Below are 19456 nucleotides of genomic sequence, written 5' to 3'. Positions count from 1 at the left end.
ACACTGTGACCATGGAGGCTGCTGACGGCTGCTGAGCCCTCTGCAGACAAACAGACCTGGGATCCAGTCCCATCTCTGCCTTCTTTACTGGGTGACTTTGGGCAACATCTTTCTTTTTTTAAGTGGGATATGTTTATTAAGTCATACATACATATAAAACGCAGTGTTGTATGTTCTCACATATATGAAGTATCTAGAATAGGCAAATACAGAGACAAAAGTAGATGGGCTGCGGGAAAGGGAGGAATGGGGAGCTCTTGCTTGATGGATACTGAGTTTCTGTATTTGGTGACAAAAAAGGTCTGGAGGTGGATGGTGGTGGTGGTTGCACAACATTGTGAACATAGTTAATGCCACTCAACTGTACACAGAAAGATGGTTAGAGTGGCGACTTCTGTGTTATATGCATTTTTACCACAATAAAACTTAAAGATTATATACATGTGCAGGTATGTGTGTTCCCAGCTTTTTATTTTCTACTGGACATTTTTATTTGCAAATCAGATAATATGCATGTCCATTTCTGGACTTCCTAATGTATCTACCAATTAAAGACGTAAAGGACTAGAAGGTAATAACACAGAAATTCTCTCTCATCGGAATTTCTGGATGTGAGAAAAACTAAAAGAGGCCTAAAAACTCTCCTTAAGGTTTCTTTTATCCACTGTCCCTGAGAAATCATTGTCAGAAAGAGTTGAACAATGCCTACAAAACCTGAATAGGTAACTACCCATACCTGTTACCTCAAAACGCGGGTTTGAGCTGTCTGCCGCAAAGCCAATACCGAGACAGGAGGAGGTAAGCGGTAAGAAGGCTTTATTGAATACCGGTATTCAAGAGACAGAGGGGGTTAAATTTCTCCCAAATTCTGTCTACCCTAAAGGGTTGATGGGAGGGTTTTATATGGGGAAGATCAGGGTTACCTAATGTTTTGAGCACGTAGTCCACAGATGGTCTTATATGTCACAAAACAACTACAAAAAAACTCTTTGTTAAACTAAAGATATGTTTATCAGGCATCTGGACTCTAATAAGTATATTTGTAACAGGCTGGAAAACTCACTTAAGAATGTCCCGGCTAGTGGAACTGTTTCGCCCAGTCCACTGTGGCTGAGACAGGGAGCAAGAAAGAAAGCTGCAGATTAAAAATGCCAGAGAGCCTTCCTGTTGGTTTGCAGGCTGAAGGCCATTTCTCAAGAGAACAAAAAAAAGAAGACAGACCAAGGCCACAGGAGCTGAGATAGCTCCACACCCCTTTGGAAGAGACCAGTGTAGCTGGTGCAACAAAAAAAAAAAAAAAAATGTTTAGAGATCACTTAGACCATCCTTATGACGTTAGTCATGTCAAGCTCTCAATCATCTATTTCAAATATGGGAAAACATGCTGTAAGGTATTAGGGTGTTTCTTATGTTTAAGAGTGGAACAGGCTGCTCGGCTATATTTTGAACAGAGCCTGCACCATTTTCCAAGGACTAGAGATTAATCACACCTTATACTAAAACAAATGAGAAAATATATTCTCTCTAATATTAAAACACTAAAGAAAATGCATTTTCGCTACTTCATACCCCATGCCCATTGCCTTTGAGTTGATTCCGACTCACAGCTACTCTGTGGGACAGAAAAGAACTGTCCCATAGGTTTTCCAAAGTTGTAAACCTTTACAGAAGCAGACTGCCACATCCTTTCTGCACAGAGCAGCTTGTGGATTTGAATCGCCACCCTTTTCAATTCTCAACTGAGCATATAACCACTATGCCATCAGGGCTCTTGAATAGGTAACTGACTGACTTCAATATAAACAAATGAAAAGTACTGTGTATACGAGTTACAAGTAAGATAGTTTCGACATCCTCACCAAGAATATTTCAAAACCATGGTCAGGTTAGGCAATATGTAGACGTTGGTTCCAAACCAAATTATTGTTGTCATTGGCTGCTGTTAACTTGGCTTCCAACTCATGACGACTCCATGTAATCCACAGGATTTTCATTGGCTGATTTTTTTTTTTTTTCCAGAAATAGATGACCAGGGCTTTCTTTCTAATCTGTCTGAGTCTGGAGGCTCTGCTGAAATCTATCCAGCATTGTAATGAAGCATAAGGAATTGTCTAAATTGCTGAGGGGTAAGAATTAGCATCAGCACAAAGCTGGTTCCTATGCGGCAGAGGTCAGGTATATCTGGTCTTCCCACTTCTCCGTAACTTCTGACACCACTCTGACGGCACTCTCTCCTTCTCTACAGGGTTTGATACTTGATTGCAGTGATCACACAGAACTCACAGATCATACTCACAGTTATGTGGTTTATTAGGGGATTAACAGGCAGCAGCTCTGGATTAGGATCAATTTTAGAGGAACAGCAACAACTTACGATCAGGATCAGGAAACACATAGGCAAGGTCTGGATGGGTCCCTGAAGTGGAGACCACATTCCTCGTCTTCAACGCAGGACAGTTTCCAACCAGGACAGCTCTTTCAGCTGCTCTGTGCCATGCAGGTCTCTGCCACACAGGCCCCCTCTTGGCCATGCAGGCCTCCTCAGCTGCGGTGGTCCCCTCTTGACTGCGTAGGCTCCTCTGCCTTAGGCCTCCCCACCGGTGGCCTCTCCACTGCTAACTGACCCAGCTCAGGGCCAGTGTAGCAGCTTGCTCAGCTGCTGCTCTCTTAGCAACAGCTTTCTGTCATTACCGCCGGCTCTCCTGTAGGGCCCCTTCTAGGCCTCTTGTCACCAGCTCTGCCACTTAGGCCACTTCCTGTCCTCGCACTGCTGCCTCTGCCACTGGGCTCCTTCTGGGCCTCTCGTTGTCTTCAGTATTACAGCCCTTGACCCTTATTACAGCTGTTTTAGGAGATTACCATCACAGGAACACGGGATCCAAACCACTCTGCTCCAGCTATTATTGGTCTTAAGGTTCCCTCCTGACCTCTCAAAACCTCTGTAGAGTTCGGCCGCTTATATAAGCAAACTCCTTGCCAATTTCAAGGTGTGGCCCTCCCAGCATGACCATGAATTGATCAACCCCCTTGGTGGTCCACAAGTTGCTTAATACTATTGGGAGGATTATACACCACCTTTCTGACTAGTAAACCTACCAATCCAAATTAAGGTGAGTAAAATAGACTAATCACAGGGCAGATTTCCACCCAGGGCCAGTCGAAAGTATCCAGCCATCAAGTTGTTTACAGCTTATGTGAAATGTCAGTCAACAGGGGAATCCCCTGGGCAGATGTAACAAATCCTCTGGGGTAGAAAACAACCTGGGAGCCCCCCTCCACAAATTGCTGCTCCAAAGAACTAAGGCAAAGGTGACTCCTCAGGGCTTAGGGAAAAAATCTCCCAAGCTGTTTTTCTAAGGAACCAAGGCAAAAGGCCACACAGAGAAACTCAATTCACCACAAGTATCATAGCAGCATGCAAGCCTCCAAGGACAGACAGGTGCTAGCTGTGAATGCAGCGCATGGACCAGGAATCAAACTCCGGTCTCCCACGGGGAAGGAGAAGTCTACCACCGAACCACCACTCCAAACCCTCCAAACCAAGTAATTGCTAACAAAAGAACCAGCTGCTCGTTAGGAGAAAGATGTGGCAGTCTTCTCCTGTAAAAATTGTAGCTCTGGCAACCCCATGGAGCAGTTCTGCTTTGCCCATATAGGGTTGCATTGGAGCCCTGGTGGCTAAGTGGTTAAGGGCTCAGCTGCTTGCGGAAAGGACAGCTGTTCAAATCCACCAGTGTCTCCTTGAAAACCCTATGGGTCAGTTCTACTGTGTTGGAACCCACTCAACAGCACCTAAAAAGAAGGACGACATGAGTCAGAATCAACAGCAATGAGTTTGGATTCAAAGAACATAGACTGATAAGGTCATCTTGATGGAGACAGTGAGCTGATGGTGGTGGATGGATTCAGTCCGAAAAGCTCTTGATGTTTTGTTTTGGTTACACAGATGGTGTGATATGTATCTTTCTTTAAATTGTACTTTTCATTTACTGTCTCGTTAGGTTATTTCTACATCAAAGCCCACATACCCACCTGCTGCTGTTGATTCCACACCATGGTGCACCATAGTTTATTTATGTGTATTCTTTTTTTTTTACACATTGACTTTGGTTCCACTTTTTCCCAATTAAAATATGCTGCAATAAATATCTTTAATTATGATGTCTTGTTTTCCTCTGGGGTATACCTCCAACATAGGTATAGTGGAATTGCTGGTTTTCAGAGAAACACTTTACTTTTTATTTGAATGTAAACAGTTACTGCTTATTATTCTCTGTATTAGTTATCTATTGCTGCTCCATTACAGCTTTTGCCACTAATAAGTGATCTTAGAGGGCAGCAGTGGTTCAGTGATAGAATTCTCACCTTCCATGGGTGAGACCAGGTTCAATTCCAAGCCAGCGCACCTCAAGTACAGCCACTACCCATCTGTCAGTGGAGCCTTGTTTGTTGCTATGATGCTGAACAGGTTTCAGTAGCGCCTCCAGATTAAGAGAGGCTAGGAAGAAGGGACTGATGATATACTTCGGAAAATCAGCCAGTGAAAATTCTATGGATCACAAAGGTCCAATCTGCAACCAGTCATGGGAATAGCGCAGGACTAGGCAGCGTTTTGTTCAGTTGTGCGTGGGGTTGCCATGAGTCACGGACTGACTCAACGGCAGCTAACAACAAGAAGTGGATTAAAACAATAATAACAAACATTTATTACCTCTCACAGTTTCTGTAAGTCAGGAATTCAGGAGAGGTTTAGCTGGGCGGTTATGGCTCAGAGTGTCTCATGAAGAAGTTCAAGGTAACTGTCTGCCAGGGTTGCAGTCGTCTGAAGGCATTGCCATGGCTGGGGGTCATCTTCCAAGGTAGCTCGTTCATATAGCTGGCAAGTCGGTGCTGGCACTGGCAGAGGCCTGAGTTCTATGTGGGCCTCTTCTCAGGGCTGCTTGAGTGTCCTCATAACATGGCAGCTCACTCCTGGCAGAATGAGCAATGCAGGAGAGAGAGAGAGCCTCAACGCCCTTATGACCTGGTGTTCAAAATCCCATGCCATTGCTTCTGCCTTTTTCTATTTCTTAAAAGCAAGTCACTCAGTCCAGCCCACATTCAAGGTGACAGAAACTTGTCTTCACCTTTTGAAGGGAAGAAAGTCAAAGAACTTTAAAACATATTTTAAAACCACTACACTTGCCAAATTTGTTGTTATTGTAAGATGCTAGCGAATGGATTCCAACTCATAGCAACCCTACATACAACAGAAATTAACATTGCCCAGTCCTGTGCCATTCTCACAATTGTTGCTGTGTTTGAGCCCATTGTCGCAGCCACTGTGTCAATCTATCTCATTGAGGGTCTTCCTCTTTTTTGATGACCCTCTATTTTACCAAGCACGATGCCCTTCACCAGGGACTGGTTCCTCCTAATAACATGTCCAAAGTATGTGAGACAAAGTCTCGCCATCCTCTCCTCTAAGGAACATTCCGGCTGTACTTTTTCAAAGACAGGTTTGTTTATTCTTCTGGTGGTCCAAGGTATATTCAGTATTCTTTGCCACACCATACTTCAAATGCAGCAATTCTTCTTCAGTCTTCCTTATTCATTGTCCAGCTTTCGCATTCATATGTTGCGGTTGAAAATACCACGGTTTGGGTCAGGCACACCTTAGTCCCCAAAGTGACATCTTTGATTTTTAACACTTACAGAGGTCTCTTGCAGTAGATTTGGGCCCTTTCTTAATTGATGGTCCACGAATGTTGATTGAGGATTCAAATAAAATGAAATCCTTGACTGCTGCAATATTTTCTCTGTTCATCATGATGTTGCTTATTGGTCCAGTTGTGAGGATTTTTGTTTTCTTTATGTTGAGGTGTAACACGTACTGAAGGCTGTGGTCTTTGATCTTCATCAGTAAGTGCTCTTCACTTTCAGGAAGCAAGATTTTGTCACCTGCACATCACAGGTTGTTAATGAGGCTTCCTCCAATCCCAATGCCATGTTCTTCGTATTTGCTCAGCATACAGATTGGATAAGTATGGTGAAAAGATACAACCCTGACACACACCTTTCCTGATTTTAAACCATGTAACCAAAGGGTCGGCAGTTTGAATCCACCAGGCGCTCCTTGGAAACTCTATGGGGCAGTTCTACTCTGTCCTAAAGAGTCGCTATGAGTCGGAATCAACTCGACGGCAGTGGGTTTTGGGTACTATGCACTCGTTCCATTTGAACAACTGCCTCTTGGTCTGTGTACAGATTCTTAACGAGCACAATTAAGTGTTCTGGAATTCCCCATTCTTTGCAGTTGTATCCATAATTTGTTCTGGTCCATGCAGCCAAATGCCTTTGTGTAGTCAATAGCACAGGTAAACATCTTTCTGGTATTCTCTGCTTTCAGCCCAGATCTGTCTGACATAAGCAGTGATATCCCTTGTTCTCTATCCTCTTCTGAATCCGGCTTGAATTTCTGACAGTTCCCTATTGATGTACTGCTGCAACTGTTTTTGAATTATATTCTTGCGTGTGATATTAAAGATATGGATGAAAATTTCTGCATTCTGTTGGATCATCTTTCTTTCTTTATAAAATTGTTGTGCAGTGTTTCAGCAGAAATTTATTATTTCTTATAAAATTATCCCTGTAGTTATAACAAAAACACTTTAGTAAGCCCAGCTGACATATGTCAATATACCTACAAAACTAAAACTGTATGCTCATTTACATTTTGAAACTTGTAATGCGCTCCGTCAGAGTTGTCATTATCACCAATTACAGAGATGCTTCAGATCACATGGTTTCGTCTGCATGTGGTTTCATCTGGTGTGTGTGACTGTGTGTCCACATCCATGTTTCTCTTTAGTGCAATTTCAACCTTACAGCAAGTGCTTAAGTCCTTAACTGTGTGTCCTTTTTGAGTCTGCAAACTATTCCATAAACACTTGCCAGGCAGTGGACTGTGAGTGGGGAGGGTGTGCACAAGGCCCAGGGGAGGTTCCCAGATTTAGAAAATAGAAATACTGGAGATCATTTAAATTTGAATTTCAGATAAACAATGGATACTATCTTGAAACATGCGTTGCCCATGCACTGTTGTATTTTATCTGGCTACTGTGCCTGGGCTCATATCCTGCTCTAAGGCAGAGCTGGCTGGGCTCCCTCCTACTCTGTGTTCTTCACCTGAGGACAGTTTCTCTAACACAGTCACCCCCATGTATCCACGTCAGTCAGCAATAAATACACTAGATAGGATCCCCATTCAGTGATGTCTGCTTACTTTCCAAGTCCTCATTCCATGACTCTCATAGCCGCCAGACTCAGAGCCCCTCCAGGGGCTGCTGTACCTGAGCTCTGGATCAGGGACCCTGGGACCTGTCACAATCAGAGTCTCAAGTCAGGCAGACTCAGAGAAACTTTTCTGTCCACCCACTGGCCTGCTTCACCCAGGTGTCTACAAGAAAGGGGAGTAAGACAGAGGTGTTGGGAAGTTGAGCCCAGCTCCCTGTTGTGTAAGAGACCAAACTCCAGAATTCCTGAGAACCTGGGAATCCAGTACACAGTTTGGCAGCCTGGAAACGAGGGCTCTGGTCTGATGGGCGCACAGGGAAGGAGGGTGCGACTCCGGGCACAGCCCCACATGCTGGTGGCCACCCTGTCACTGTGCTGGGCTTCTGGCTCTGATGCCTATTAGGAGAAAGTTCTTCAGAGAGGGTGAGAGCCCAGGACTTCCTAGAAATGGCTCAGTGAGCAGGCAGATGAGTCACGGTGCAGGAGCTCCAAGTAGAGAAATAAGGGCAGATGCATCTTAGCCAGGACACAGCACAACTGCCTCCTTTTGGGGAAGGTGGAAATAGACAAGAGCAGTGGAGAAACTGGAGACATGGTTGGATCTGGGCCCTGGGCCAACGCTGGGTGATGCCGGCCTGTTCCTGAGAGGCCTATGGGGTGATCACAGCTGAGAAACCAGCCTCTGGCCCTGAGGCATTTCCTTCTGTTCTCAGCTGACTGAACACCTTCCAGGACATCTGGGAAGCTCATCGTGGCCTTTCCCAAACCCACCCAGGAAAATGTTTGAAACCACTCGTGGCAGTTTGAAAACACCAGCAGCTCTGCGGGAGAAAAATGTGCCAGTCTGCTTCCATAGAGATTTACAGCCTTGGAAGCCCTATGGTGTCCCTATGACTCGGAAACAACTCAGCCAAAGTGGGTTTGGTTTGGCGTGGGCCAGTTTTGTTTATCTTGGTCCCTGAGTCTAGGCCTGAGACAGTGGAGTCACCCCTCTTATTCATCCCTAGGGGTCTCTACAAGGCCTCCTGCACCGCAGACCGTTCTTCTCTGTCAGGTGGGGCAGGATCAGGTTTAGGAAAGTGCATTCTGGGCCATGTTGGGTGCAAGACCCTCCCTTCCTTTCTGAAGTGAGTCCTTTTATCCTCTGTGAACAGGTGGGGCTCTTGGACAACTGAGGACATGGTTATTAGACACAATTCTTTGCTGGTAGTGTAGCTGGGGCTCCAAGGTGTTAATTGAAATGAAAAAACTTAAATTTCTTTCTGATTATTTCTCTGTCACCATAAACTCATTATATGGATTTTCTATTTTTTTTTTTTTTTTTCTGAGTTGAGTGTCTTTGAAGAAATATACTTTAAATTGTAGGGGTTTATTGAGTATGAGAAATTTACTCTGGGACTGGTGAGCATCTCAAGGATATTAAAAGCCTCCTCCATAGTAACTAACACTGAGAATAAACCAAACTATGAACGAAGACCATGGAGATGGCATGCTACATATATTTGTACATGTGAGGTTATTTGGTTGGTGATGTTGCCCTCAGGTGATCCTCACACGTATGGAAGGCTCTGAGAGATTCACAATGGATTCTTCCTCAGGTCTCTTAGAGTGACCACTAAAAGACTGAGGGGAGCTCCAGCTGAGCTGTGGGTGGTGGAACTCAAAGGTCAAGGGGGCTGTACCTGGTTTGGGCTCTTCTCACCCCTACCTGTCTTACCTTCTGCAGAGATGACGGGTCTTGAGGCACCAGGAGTATTCTCTCTCTCTCTCCTCACTCCAAACAATGTATATATATGAAGTAATTTGCATACAGTTTTAGGGTGATTCATGCACCCCTAAAACCTATCTGGTAATTCATGAATAACAGACCAAGAATCTTTGAACTGAATGACCATTCACTCATTCATTGATTCACTCAACAACTATTACAGATGGCCTGCTGTAGCATTTTGCCTTCCAGCCATAGTGTTCTATAACGTGAGATGACCCCGGAGGGTGTCTCAGATACAGCTTTGAACCTGTTACAACGACTTCTACCAATGACAGGCCACTTCCAGTGAACAGTACAGCATCCATGAGTACAGGAAGCTTGGCAAATGTTTCTGGAGTCCTAGAAGATGGGCTCATTTGTAGGAGACCCATATTTTTATGGTTTTAAGCTTCATAATCCATAACTTATATATATGATTTCAAGATGTTCAGTAATAGGATTCACGGTGTAATGTGGTTGATACGTTTGTTATATTGACTTAAATTTTAAGGAGGTAGTAAATAAAATTGCAAAGGTTCTTTCTTCATAGAGGTTATTTCCAAAATATTGGTGTTAAATGTAGCATAGAAAAGTATTTAAGGAAAGCCTGTGAGGACCATGTGATATGCACAAGGTACCATGGAGAAGCCCAGTGTCTACTGTCTGATAGCAAAATCCATTTGTTGATAAAGCTGTAGCTGCAGTTAGACATGACCCTGCCTGCACATCTCTGGGATGCTAAAGAGTAAGAAATAAACTAATCCAACTAATAACTAAATATAAATGACTATACCTAGAACGTATCCCCATGAAAATAAATGAATTTAAGATGATGTGAAAATTTATAACTATAAAACTAAATGACTCAAATGCAAATTATAAAAGAAAGCACATAGATGATTGAAATAAAGAAGAAATTAAAATTTATTAAAGAAGGAAATATTTATAAGCAAATGTAAATAAGAATAAAATAATAACTAAGAATAAATAACAGTGAACATTGAGTCATCTCCTGCTCCACTGAGGCTCAGGCCTCCAGGTCCCAGACTTCGCTGGTTTCAAGCCCAGAATCTGCAACACACACACAGGGGTGGGAGTGACTCAGGAGGTACCGAGATGGGTGGAGGAGGAGTACGCTGGGCTGGGCTGTGGGACTGAGAATTAGGACTCCTTGAAATCCTCGTATTCTAAAGGGTCAGGTGTACAGGTTGAGAGGGCAGCCTTCTGAATGGTGTCCATTGTCTTTTGAACCTCTCCTGTGTATCTGATACCTTCTTTGCTTCCTGGCTGTTCCCCACTTCCAAGCAAAGGGACACAATAAGATGGTCACAGGAGTGGGATCTGCCACTGGTACTGGGCTCTGCTTTGGGGTCCTGGCAGCTGGGCAGAGGGGTCAGCTTACCTTGAGGTCCTCCCCAGGGACACACTCCACCCTCCCCCAGCTACCACTGCACTGTATGTGTCGGGCCTGCACTAAGTGCTTGGTCAATCAACATCACCCCATTGACTCCAGTCATCTAAGAGATCATTTAGCATCAGCCCATTTCAAGAGCAGAAAACAAAAGCACAGAGAGGTGAGGAGACATGCTCCAGCCACAGGACTGGAAAAGGGATCCCAGGCCCAGGCTGTCTGACTCCCCCAGCCCATGCTGGGCTCCGAACTTCACTGAGCCCCGAGGGAGCCCATCTTTGCCCACCCAGATGCGGACACTCACTCACACCAGCCCTTGAAGATGGTCAAATCCTCTAGGTCTTCTTGCTGGGCAAGCGGGTGTTCCTGGATAGCTGTGCCCGGGGCTCCAGCTCACAGGACAGGTTGTAGCTACAGGACAGAAAGCAGCTGTGAGGCTACCGGGAGCCATACCTCATGCGGTCTGCCACCTCGTTTCTACTCAGAAGCTGGAGTCCAGGGGCCCCAGCTGTCATCGGAGAAAGAGGTCCAGCACTGACCAAGAAACCAGTCCACATTATCTATGCGACAGCCACCAGGGAGAGCCATGGCCCAATTCCTGCCCAGGCCTCACCTCTCAGTCTCAGTGAGACGCTCCATTTCCTGGAACCAGGCCTCAAATTGTTCCTGAGCCACAATGGTGTGGTGTTGGCAGGCCCTCTGGAGGAGTTTTATCTCCTGCAGCACACTAAACTCCTGGGAACAGAGGGAAGGACAAGAGACTGACCCGGCCTGAGTGTGGGCGATGGGAGAGCCAGGGTTCCACTCTCTGGGTCTTTCCTCCCATGGGCCTCCCCACCCTCCACTCCCATTTAGAGCCCTCCTGTCTCAGAACCGGTTTAAAGGCTCTTCCAGGAAGTTGACCTAGTTTCTAACCTCCTGGGTCTACCCTTATGTGGGATGTGTCTCCCCTTTCTGGCATCAAGCTCTCCCCATAAATCTAAAAGGAAGAGGGATAGAGCAAGGGATATCCTGTCCAGGAGGGGCTCCAATATCCAAGCCCACCCCACAGTGTGTTCCAAAACTGCTCACCTTTCTCCTTTTTTGGAAGTTTACCAAACCTCCCTAGAAGACACAAGGACATGTCCATCAGAACGGGTCCCCTAGGCCATTACAAGCCCCCAGCCTGTCTTATGGTGCACTACCAAGAGAGCTCAGCAGAGGGCAGCAGCTCAAGCACCAGCACTTGTTTGTGGGCCAGGTTTTGGCCAGCAGAAGAAAGGGGACAAAGAGACAGAGGATAAAGGATCATGAAGCCCAGCCTTCTCTGATGATAGATGAAGAGACTGAGGTCTTGGGCATGGAGGCGCTGCTCAGACACTCAGGGACTGCCTGACCTTGGGAGGGGTCAGCTTTACCCGCCTCCCACCCCGAGTGCCATGTCTTTATGGAGATCCTGTGTCCAACTCAGCCAAAGCCTTATGCGGTTGCAGTCAGAGACTCTTCTGCTTCATCAGCATGGGGCACCAGGACAGGTAGCTTATACTTGGCTTCCTTTTACGTGTGGGTAAGATGGCCTGACTCCCCCAACTCACAGGTGGCAGTGAGCCTCTCATGAGATGAGGTGCCATGTGCTGAGAGCTCAAGGAATGCTAGGGGGGGCCCTTTCCTCCCATGTCCTGGGATCCTGGTTACTGCCTCATGGCCCCAGGTCACTCACATCTAGGAAATCCTGTAAAGCAGTGTCCAGCATCACCAGGTCTGTGAGGTACACTCCCAGGTAGGGCACGGTGAACTGGACGACACCCTGTAACATGGGGTGGGGGTAGGAATGAGCACACAATCTCAGGTGCCCACAAAGGCCCCATCTCTGAAATTCCTCAACCTCACACTTCTTGCCCCACACAGCAGGCTCCCACATAGAGCACCCGGGGGACCCTTAACTGCCTCCACTTGAGTCTCCCTTCCCAGCTTCATGGACCCTGAACTCCCTCTAATCTTCTTGAGGGATCAGCTTGTGGCAACTGACAAACGCTATGTGCTCCCTGACCCTCCCCACTCCCAAATCCACCCTGACACTGGCTCTTTCAGGCCCTTCTTCTGGCAGCTATAACTTGCTCCCCTACCAAGATACTAGAAATCTAGGCACGGAACTTCTAGAACCCACAGGAGGGCATGTCAGTGAAGGCATATCAGCCACTGAGGCCTCAGGAGGGAAGGGCCTGAGGAGGAAGGTCACCTCCTCTCCTGACTTGGAGCCAGCCCCTCCTGGGCCCTTTCCAGGCCTCGGATCACTTACCTTCTCCCTCTGTAGCTACCCCTTCTGGGCTCTCTTGGGGTTCATCTCCAGGGTGGCAAACTTGGAGATCCCCTCTCATCAGTCATGGAGTCAGTGAGAACATCCACCTCTCAACACTTTACTTCTCCTGCACCTTGTTTGGGCCCTGAACACCTGGCCAGAGTCAGCTGGTACATCGCTACTGCCAACTCCAGTGTGCTCTGATTTTAGATTTAAACCCCAACTCAGCACTCACTGGAGTGTTTCCTTGGGCAAGCAGCCTGGCCTCCCCTGAGCCTCTTTCCCCATCTGGAAAATGTGGTGGGAATTCTGCCTACCTTATAGGGGCTCCTGAAGACCCAAGGGTACATTACTATTATTATTGCTCTCGCCATCACCCTTTCTGTGGTGGAGCCATGCACATACAAAGCTCACGCCCATACTTTTTCTCCCTAGCCCTCTTCACCATCCCATGAGGCGGGCACCACAGCATCCTAATCCTCCCATTTTCCAGATGAGAAATCAGGGGCCCTAAGAGGGGCAGCGATGTGTGCAGGGTCTCACAGGGAGACACAGGAGAGACCAGCTCCTCTCCCCCAGCAGGAGGCCCTGGGTCAGCTGCCTTCACTCCACCCCCACCACTGACCAGGGGACTGTCCTCCTGGCCTCTTGTTGTGAGGTTGGGTCCCAGATGGACTGAGCTGTGGAGAGAAGGGACTGAGTGTCTCAGAAGGCCTGCTCCCGCTCTGCTCAAGTCTCTGGTCCCAAGGCATTGCCAAAGTCGTCACCTCCGCAAGGAGCCCTCAGAAACTTCCCTGCAGAGAATTCTGTCCCCATCAACTATGGAATGGGCTTCCCAAAGGGCTATTTCTGACTAACTGGGTAGAAGTTGCCAATAGCAATGTGCAGTGACACTTTGCTCCCTTTTTGATGTGGAAGCTTCTGAGGTAGAATCCATATTCATTTGTCTCCGGACACTTCTCATAAGCCATCTGGCCATATGTCATTGCTATGGAGACCCCATAATGAAAATCCTGGGTCTGTGATTGATGAGCAGTGTCTGTTGTATGCAAAGTGGGTGGGGAGTGCCAGAATATATGCACATTTGACCCTGGGTGGAGCCATTTGGACCCAAGGCAGGGCCACAAAGCCCACAGGGCTCCCCTGCAGCCCTCATCCCCGTTGAAAGTTGGGCGCCATACCCCTTGAGTGTGCAGTGCAGACAGAAGGAGCAGCAGGGCTGTCTGCCTGAGGACAGGATATGTGCGCTGTGGAAGGAAGGACCCATGTCTGCTCAACTAACCAACAGCTTAAAGGAGCTAAGTCCAGTCATGAAGGTCCAGCTAAGAAACCAGAGACCTACTCATTCTGTCACCTCATCCACCCCTCCTACAACAAGCCAGCCTCCATCACTATACCGATTACCAGGGGCTTCCTGTGGTAAGCATGACACTGCTCCCAACCTGACCATTGACCAAAGGAATTCCTCTTCCACTTACTGCAGTCATAGCAAGACTGGGATTTTTCACACAAACTTTCAGAGTGAAACTCACAGAACTCCACCTGCCCTGTCCCTCCCCACCTCCTGCCTCCACTTTACCTTAATGGGCAGGTCCCTGATCAACATCTTCTTCTTCTTACACAGCTTCTTAAAGGTTTGATAGCTGTGGCTAAGGGAAGGAAAGAAGGAAGTAGAAATTTGGGGATGTAGGGCTGGGTATAAGTCAAGCCCATTTTGTCTGAGAGCCCAGAGGATCTAAACTATTTGCATGAGTGCTTTACAACCTGGGTTCCACTGAGCCCGCAAGGGCCCTCTGGGACTTGGGTGGTGCGGTCTCACGTTGGTGCAACAAGGATCCCACATCCCATTTCCTGAGCAGCTAGATTTTTCCAGTTTTGATTTCAAGTGGTCAGAGAGTTATGGAGATTTGAAGTAAACACCTGACAGTCAGTATTTTGACCCCACCCTGTATGTTAAGAGATCAGGAAATCAAGTCCTGACACTGAACTGCTGGTCTGAGGACACATGGAGGATTTGAGACCCTGCCCAGCAACAAGTTCCTACCCTCAACATTCCTCCCAGCCAGTCCCAGGTCACTGAGGGGGCAATTATCATCCCTGTGGAAAGTGCTAGGTCTACCCTGGTACTCCTGTGGGAGAGGCATGCCCACCTGGACACTTCTCCCCATGTTTCCTTCAAACGATTGATTGAAGTGCTCTGCAGAGCAGAGAGAATAGCTTGGAGCGAGGAGAAGTTCCTGTGGATCAGACACTCCTGGGGAAGGAAAAAGGAGATAGAGGGCTGGACCTCCACCTGCTGCAGCCTCAGTCTATTTCAGCTGACATCTGCCTTCCTCAATGAGACAGACACTCACAAAGCCCCTGCAGGGCACACTTGGACCCAAAGGACAAGGATCACAAGGAGGATGATCTTAGCTTAACCTGAGGATGAAGTTTAGGTAGGAATGGGTGTTCCCCAATGACACAAGCAAGTCAAGGCCAGTGTGCCATTTCATTGCACAGGAGGGACTAGGGTCTGTGTAGGGACTTCAACCACAGACCTCAATCCTGAGCTGACCAAAGAGGGCGTTTCCAGGACTGGGTGAGGGAGTCCCTTGGACCTCACCCACAACCTACCCTGGCTACCTCAATCCAGTGCTCCACCACTGTGGCCCTGTCTGAGGCCTTCATGCTCCTGTCCCCCAGGCAGGTGGTGATGACACTGTGTACTACACTATTAAACTGTGTGACAGTGGCCCGGACGGTGGGCGCCAGGTGCTCATTGCCCTTCTTCTTTCTTTGGGACCAGATGGATCCTAGGCAGTCATAGGGCACCACCTTCTTGAACAGCTCCTGGAGAGGAGGAGAAGTGTCACTTGACATTCCCCACCCCACCTCAGAGCCCACAGCCCCACAGTCCTAGGCCAGGGCCCACTGGGGTGAGCTGGAGCTCTGGAAGCTGAGGATGTGGCTTAAGCCTTGTGGTGTGTTTTGGATTTGTCTTCTCCCCATTGTGAACGCCCAGCAAATGAGTGAGCCAGAGTTCGTTGTTGGCCAGGAAGAGAGCACAGAATTGTCACCCAGCCCATCCTCACTAACAAAGGACCACAAGGTGGCTCCAGCCTGCACATACCAAGGTAGCACCTTCTGCCCATCTTGATAAGCCCTTTTGGTCTGTCACCCCGTTCAGATGCACATTCTCCCTGGACTCTACAACCTCAGGCTTTGTTTGGAAGTTTTCCGTAGAGCATGTACACATTAGTGCCTGATGAGTACTGAAGTTGGTGAGTATCTCTGGTCAGAAGGGTGGGCACCCATGAACTGAGTGTCCATCAAGGAGTACCCCTTGGCACTTAACTAGATGTCCCCCACCAACTTGAGTATTTGTCCGGTCTCTTCGAATCTTCACAGTCAGCCTATGCAGCAGATGGGTCAGTATCTTGTGTTTACTGTCCGTATGTGGACAATGGCCCAGGGGTTTAAGAAACTTGTCCAAGTCCCATGCTTGGTAAGAGGTGGAGCTGCCATTTGGAGACACATAATTGGAATCCACAACAGGGAAAGGCATGGCTTGGGGACCAAATGCCAGAACTAAGGTCCACCCCAGGCCCACCCCACCCGCCCAGCTGCTCACCATATCCATCATTGTTAATTGCTCTGCCACCAGCTTGGGAGGGAATGACAAGATGTTTGGCTTCTCCCCTCTGAGCCCATGCATTGTGCTCCCAAGTGAGGGGCAGGAAGACTCTGGTGTTGGAGCTTGCACTGGCCCAAGCTCTGGTGTAACTGCTGGGGCTGGTGATGGAGCTGGTTCTGGAGCTGCCAGAGGAGCTGTTTCCAGCTCCTGAGCTGCCACTGGAGCTGATGCTTGAGTTGTGTGTAGCTCCAGTGATGGTCCTGGAGCTGGAAAGAGTGAAAGTTTCACCAACACAAGGGCTTTCCATATGCTTTTCCAAACATACAAACCATGCCACTGCCTTGTGAGCAGCCCCAGTTCTCTTCCCAGAAGCCTTCCTAGACTGCAGTCCAAAACATGAGTGGTCTGAGGCCAAAACCTGGAATATTCTCCCTGGGTACGCAGCCAGTCCCCCCTCCCCACACAGCCACCCTCATTCTGCCTCACCCTCTGGCTCTGCCTCAGTGGGCTCTAGTTGTTCCATTTGTGCCAAAAGAAGGCGGACACGTTCCTGTAGTTCCGATCCGGGCATATTGAGCCCTGTGTAGTCTTCCAGCAGCCGGAGGCAGGGAAAATCCGGGAGCTCACGGAAATCTTCTGGGTATTTGTCCAACCACATACCCAGGATGGAGGAGATGGCACTGAGGGCAGGTGGGTGGGCAGCACAGTCAGAGGCCTGACTTTTCCTTTCATGTGTCCTCCAGTGGAATCACTCTGGGGAGCTGACCTAGTTGCTAGGGCCTGCCTACCAGAGGCTAGCCCCGCCCCAGCGCCCACCCACCCCCACTCTGGCTGTGCTGGTAGTTGCAGCTTGGTCCCCATGCAGAGGGCTGGAAAACAGCCTGCATCATAGGGAGCTCCAGGTCCCTGGTCTGACCAACTCTCCCTTTCTACAGGAAGCCTGACCTATACTGTGTGCCTCACCTGGGCCCTCCAACCTCATGGTAATCTCCAGGCGTTCCACAGATGTCTGATGGATGGGTGAACAATGGAGTCTGTCCTCTTGCCCCCATCTTCCCAGGGCCCTTGTGGCCACTCCACCTCTAGTTTGTGCTGCACCCACACACTGCCTTATTCTCTCCAATCCATGTGTAGTCCTGCCTCCCACTCACACTGTGTTCCCAAAGGGCAGGGATGCAGCCTGCCCCAGCCCCATGTACAGCTGAGGTTTAAGCCAGGTTGGGGAGCAGGTTGGATGCTACACCTGTTCTGGGCCCCAGGGTGGTGGTGTGATGGGAGCAAGCTGAGCCGAGATGGGGTTGGGGTGGAGATGGGTCTTTTCATGTTCTCTTTCTGAGCCTGCTGCCCACCTACTCCACTAGGCACTCTGGACCTCACCCTCAGCTCTTTGAATCCTTTCCTGGTGCAGGGGAGCCCATAGACTTCACCCCTCTAGTGGGAATCATAAGGTGTGTGAGACCCAGGATTCTGCCCGGCTTCTCCCCAGCTGTGGGTCACTCCACTCTTCCCACTGGTCTGTGAAGAAGGGGTCCCTCCTGCTTTAACCCCAAGTCCACTCACTTTTTTATTTCGTCCTGGGATTCATCACTCCCGAGCTTGTATCCGTACCTAGAGATAGCCGTGAGTGTGTCACAGTAACATTCTCTGTACATACCCACTGGTGAAGTCTGTTGTTTCTGTCTGATACATGGATAGAAGCACAGCCCAGGAGGGCAGGGGTTTGTCTGCTTTGTTCAAGAATGATGCTAAGTGCCTAGAAAATACCTGCAAATGGTGGGTGTTTAATATACATTTGAAGAATTCATGAGTGGCTGACCGCACCTTCCCAAGTATCTGAGTAGGCCATTTGTCCCTCGGCCACCCTTAGGGATCCTTACTCCAGTAACAAGGACCTCAAGATGGAATCTCAACTCTCATTTCCAAATGAGGAAACAGTTTTTCCCAAGATCCTGCTGTCACTGAGGGGTGAGACCAAGAGTTTACTTGTGGAGGAGAGGAACGTGAGTCAGCGTGAACCACCACAGCCTCTCCAACAGCCCTTTCTACACAGCAGACACTCAATAATCACTTCCCATGGCCATCCCACTTAGTCCTTACAATAACCCTGTGATGGGGGGGCCTTTCACTTGCCCACTTTTCAGAGAAGCAAACAAACTCAGAGGCGAAGTATCAGTCCCAAGACACACAGCTAGTATGTGGCATAGTCTCCATTGTGCTGTAGAAGGGGCAGGCACTTACTTTTTGAAGAGGGCCTCTAAGACCTGTTTGGTGGTCCCGAAGGACCGGTAAGTGGACAGAAAGGTGGAGACGTATGAGGTGTCATTGTCCTGGAAAGCAGGTACCAGGGGCTCCACTATTGTTTCAATCGTAAATAGTTTGTAGGTCCGCACTGAGGACTTCCTATGCAGGCTGGACACTGACTCCTTTTCACGCTGGAGGTGAGACAAAGAAGGGACAAACATTGTGGCGTGGCACCGTGAATGACTAGGAGGCCAGGGGTTGGAGCACACATAGGGAATCCCTAAGCCATAACACCGTTATCATCATCACAGCTCCCCTCACAAATCTCCTCAAATTGCATGACTTCTCCTTCAGCAATTCTTCTCTGTCCCATATGGACCTCTTTCCCCAATGGACCCAGTCTCATTCCGACCGCTTTCTGTCTTATTAGTTAGGTCCGTATTTCCTACCTGCCCACCTAACTGAGACTCCGTGAGGGTAATGGCTGTATGGCCTAGGGGCTGGTATGGTTGGGGAGGGGTGTGATACCGCCCAGGTGGGATCACAGCGGTGGCCAGACATGAATTGACCTTCCCCAGTCCACTCTGTGTTACCTTTGGGTTCTGCCCATCAACTGGCCTGAGGGTTCGGGGATGAAAGCGGAAGATGTTCTCACTCCATGACTTCCTGTGTCTGTATCCTCTGGAAGTCGATAAACAGCAAGAAAACATCTTGCTCTCTTGAGCTTCTTTGCCCAAGTGAGCTGGGTAGGCAGTTTTCTCTTGAATGTGAGTGCCTGGTTACCAGAGTTCCAAGTTCTGTTGGGGTCATCACCAAGGAAGTGCGGGTCACTTCCTGTGTCCCCTTACCTAGGCCTACTCCTTGTATGAGAACTCCCCAAAGGGC

The 19456-nt window shown here is 48.3% G+C and overlaps 1 protein-coding gene across 1 annotated transcript; it reads right to left on the bottom strand.

Moving 5' to 3' along the window:
- Window positions 1-10771: 10771 nt before the first annotated feature.
- LOC100674091 (ral guanine nucleotide dissociation stimulator-like) lies at window positions 10772-19008 on the bottom strand. The gene is given in 12 exon segments (XM_064271931.1): window positions 10772-10847; window positions 11050-11171; window positions 11508-11540; window positions 12136-12222; window positions 12715-12786; window positions 14294-14363; window positions 14865-14968; window positions 15331-15546; window positions 16460-16590; window positions 16817-17010; window positions 17891-17938; window positions 18569-19008. Coding segments are annotated over 12 exon segments (1377 nt in total). The 5' UTR covers window positions 18793-19008.
- Window positions 19009-19456: the final 448 nt, after the last annotated feature.

Source organism: Loxodonta africana, chromosome 19, assembly GCF_030014295.1.
Source record: "Loxodonta africana isolate mLoxAfr1 chromosome 19, mLoxAfr1.hap2, whole genome shotgun sequence".
NCBI classification, from domain to species: domain Eukaryota; kingdom Metazoa; phylum Chordata; class Mammalia; order Proboscidea; family Elephantidae; genus Loxodonta; species Loxodonta africana.
The sequence above is the reverse complement of the archived record's forward strand: the minus strand, read 5'-3'. Positions and strand labels throughout refer to the sequence as shown.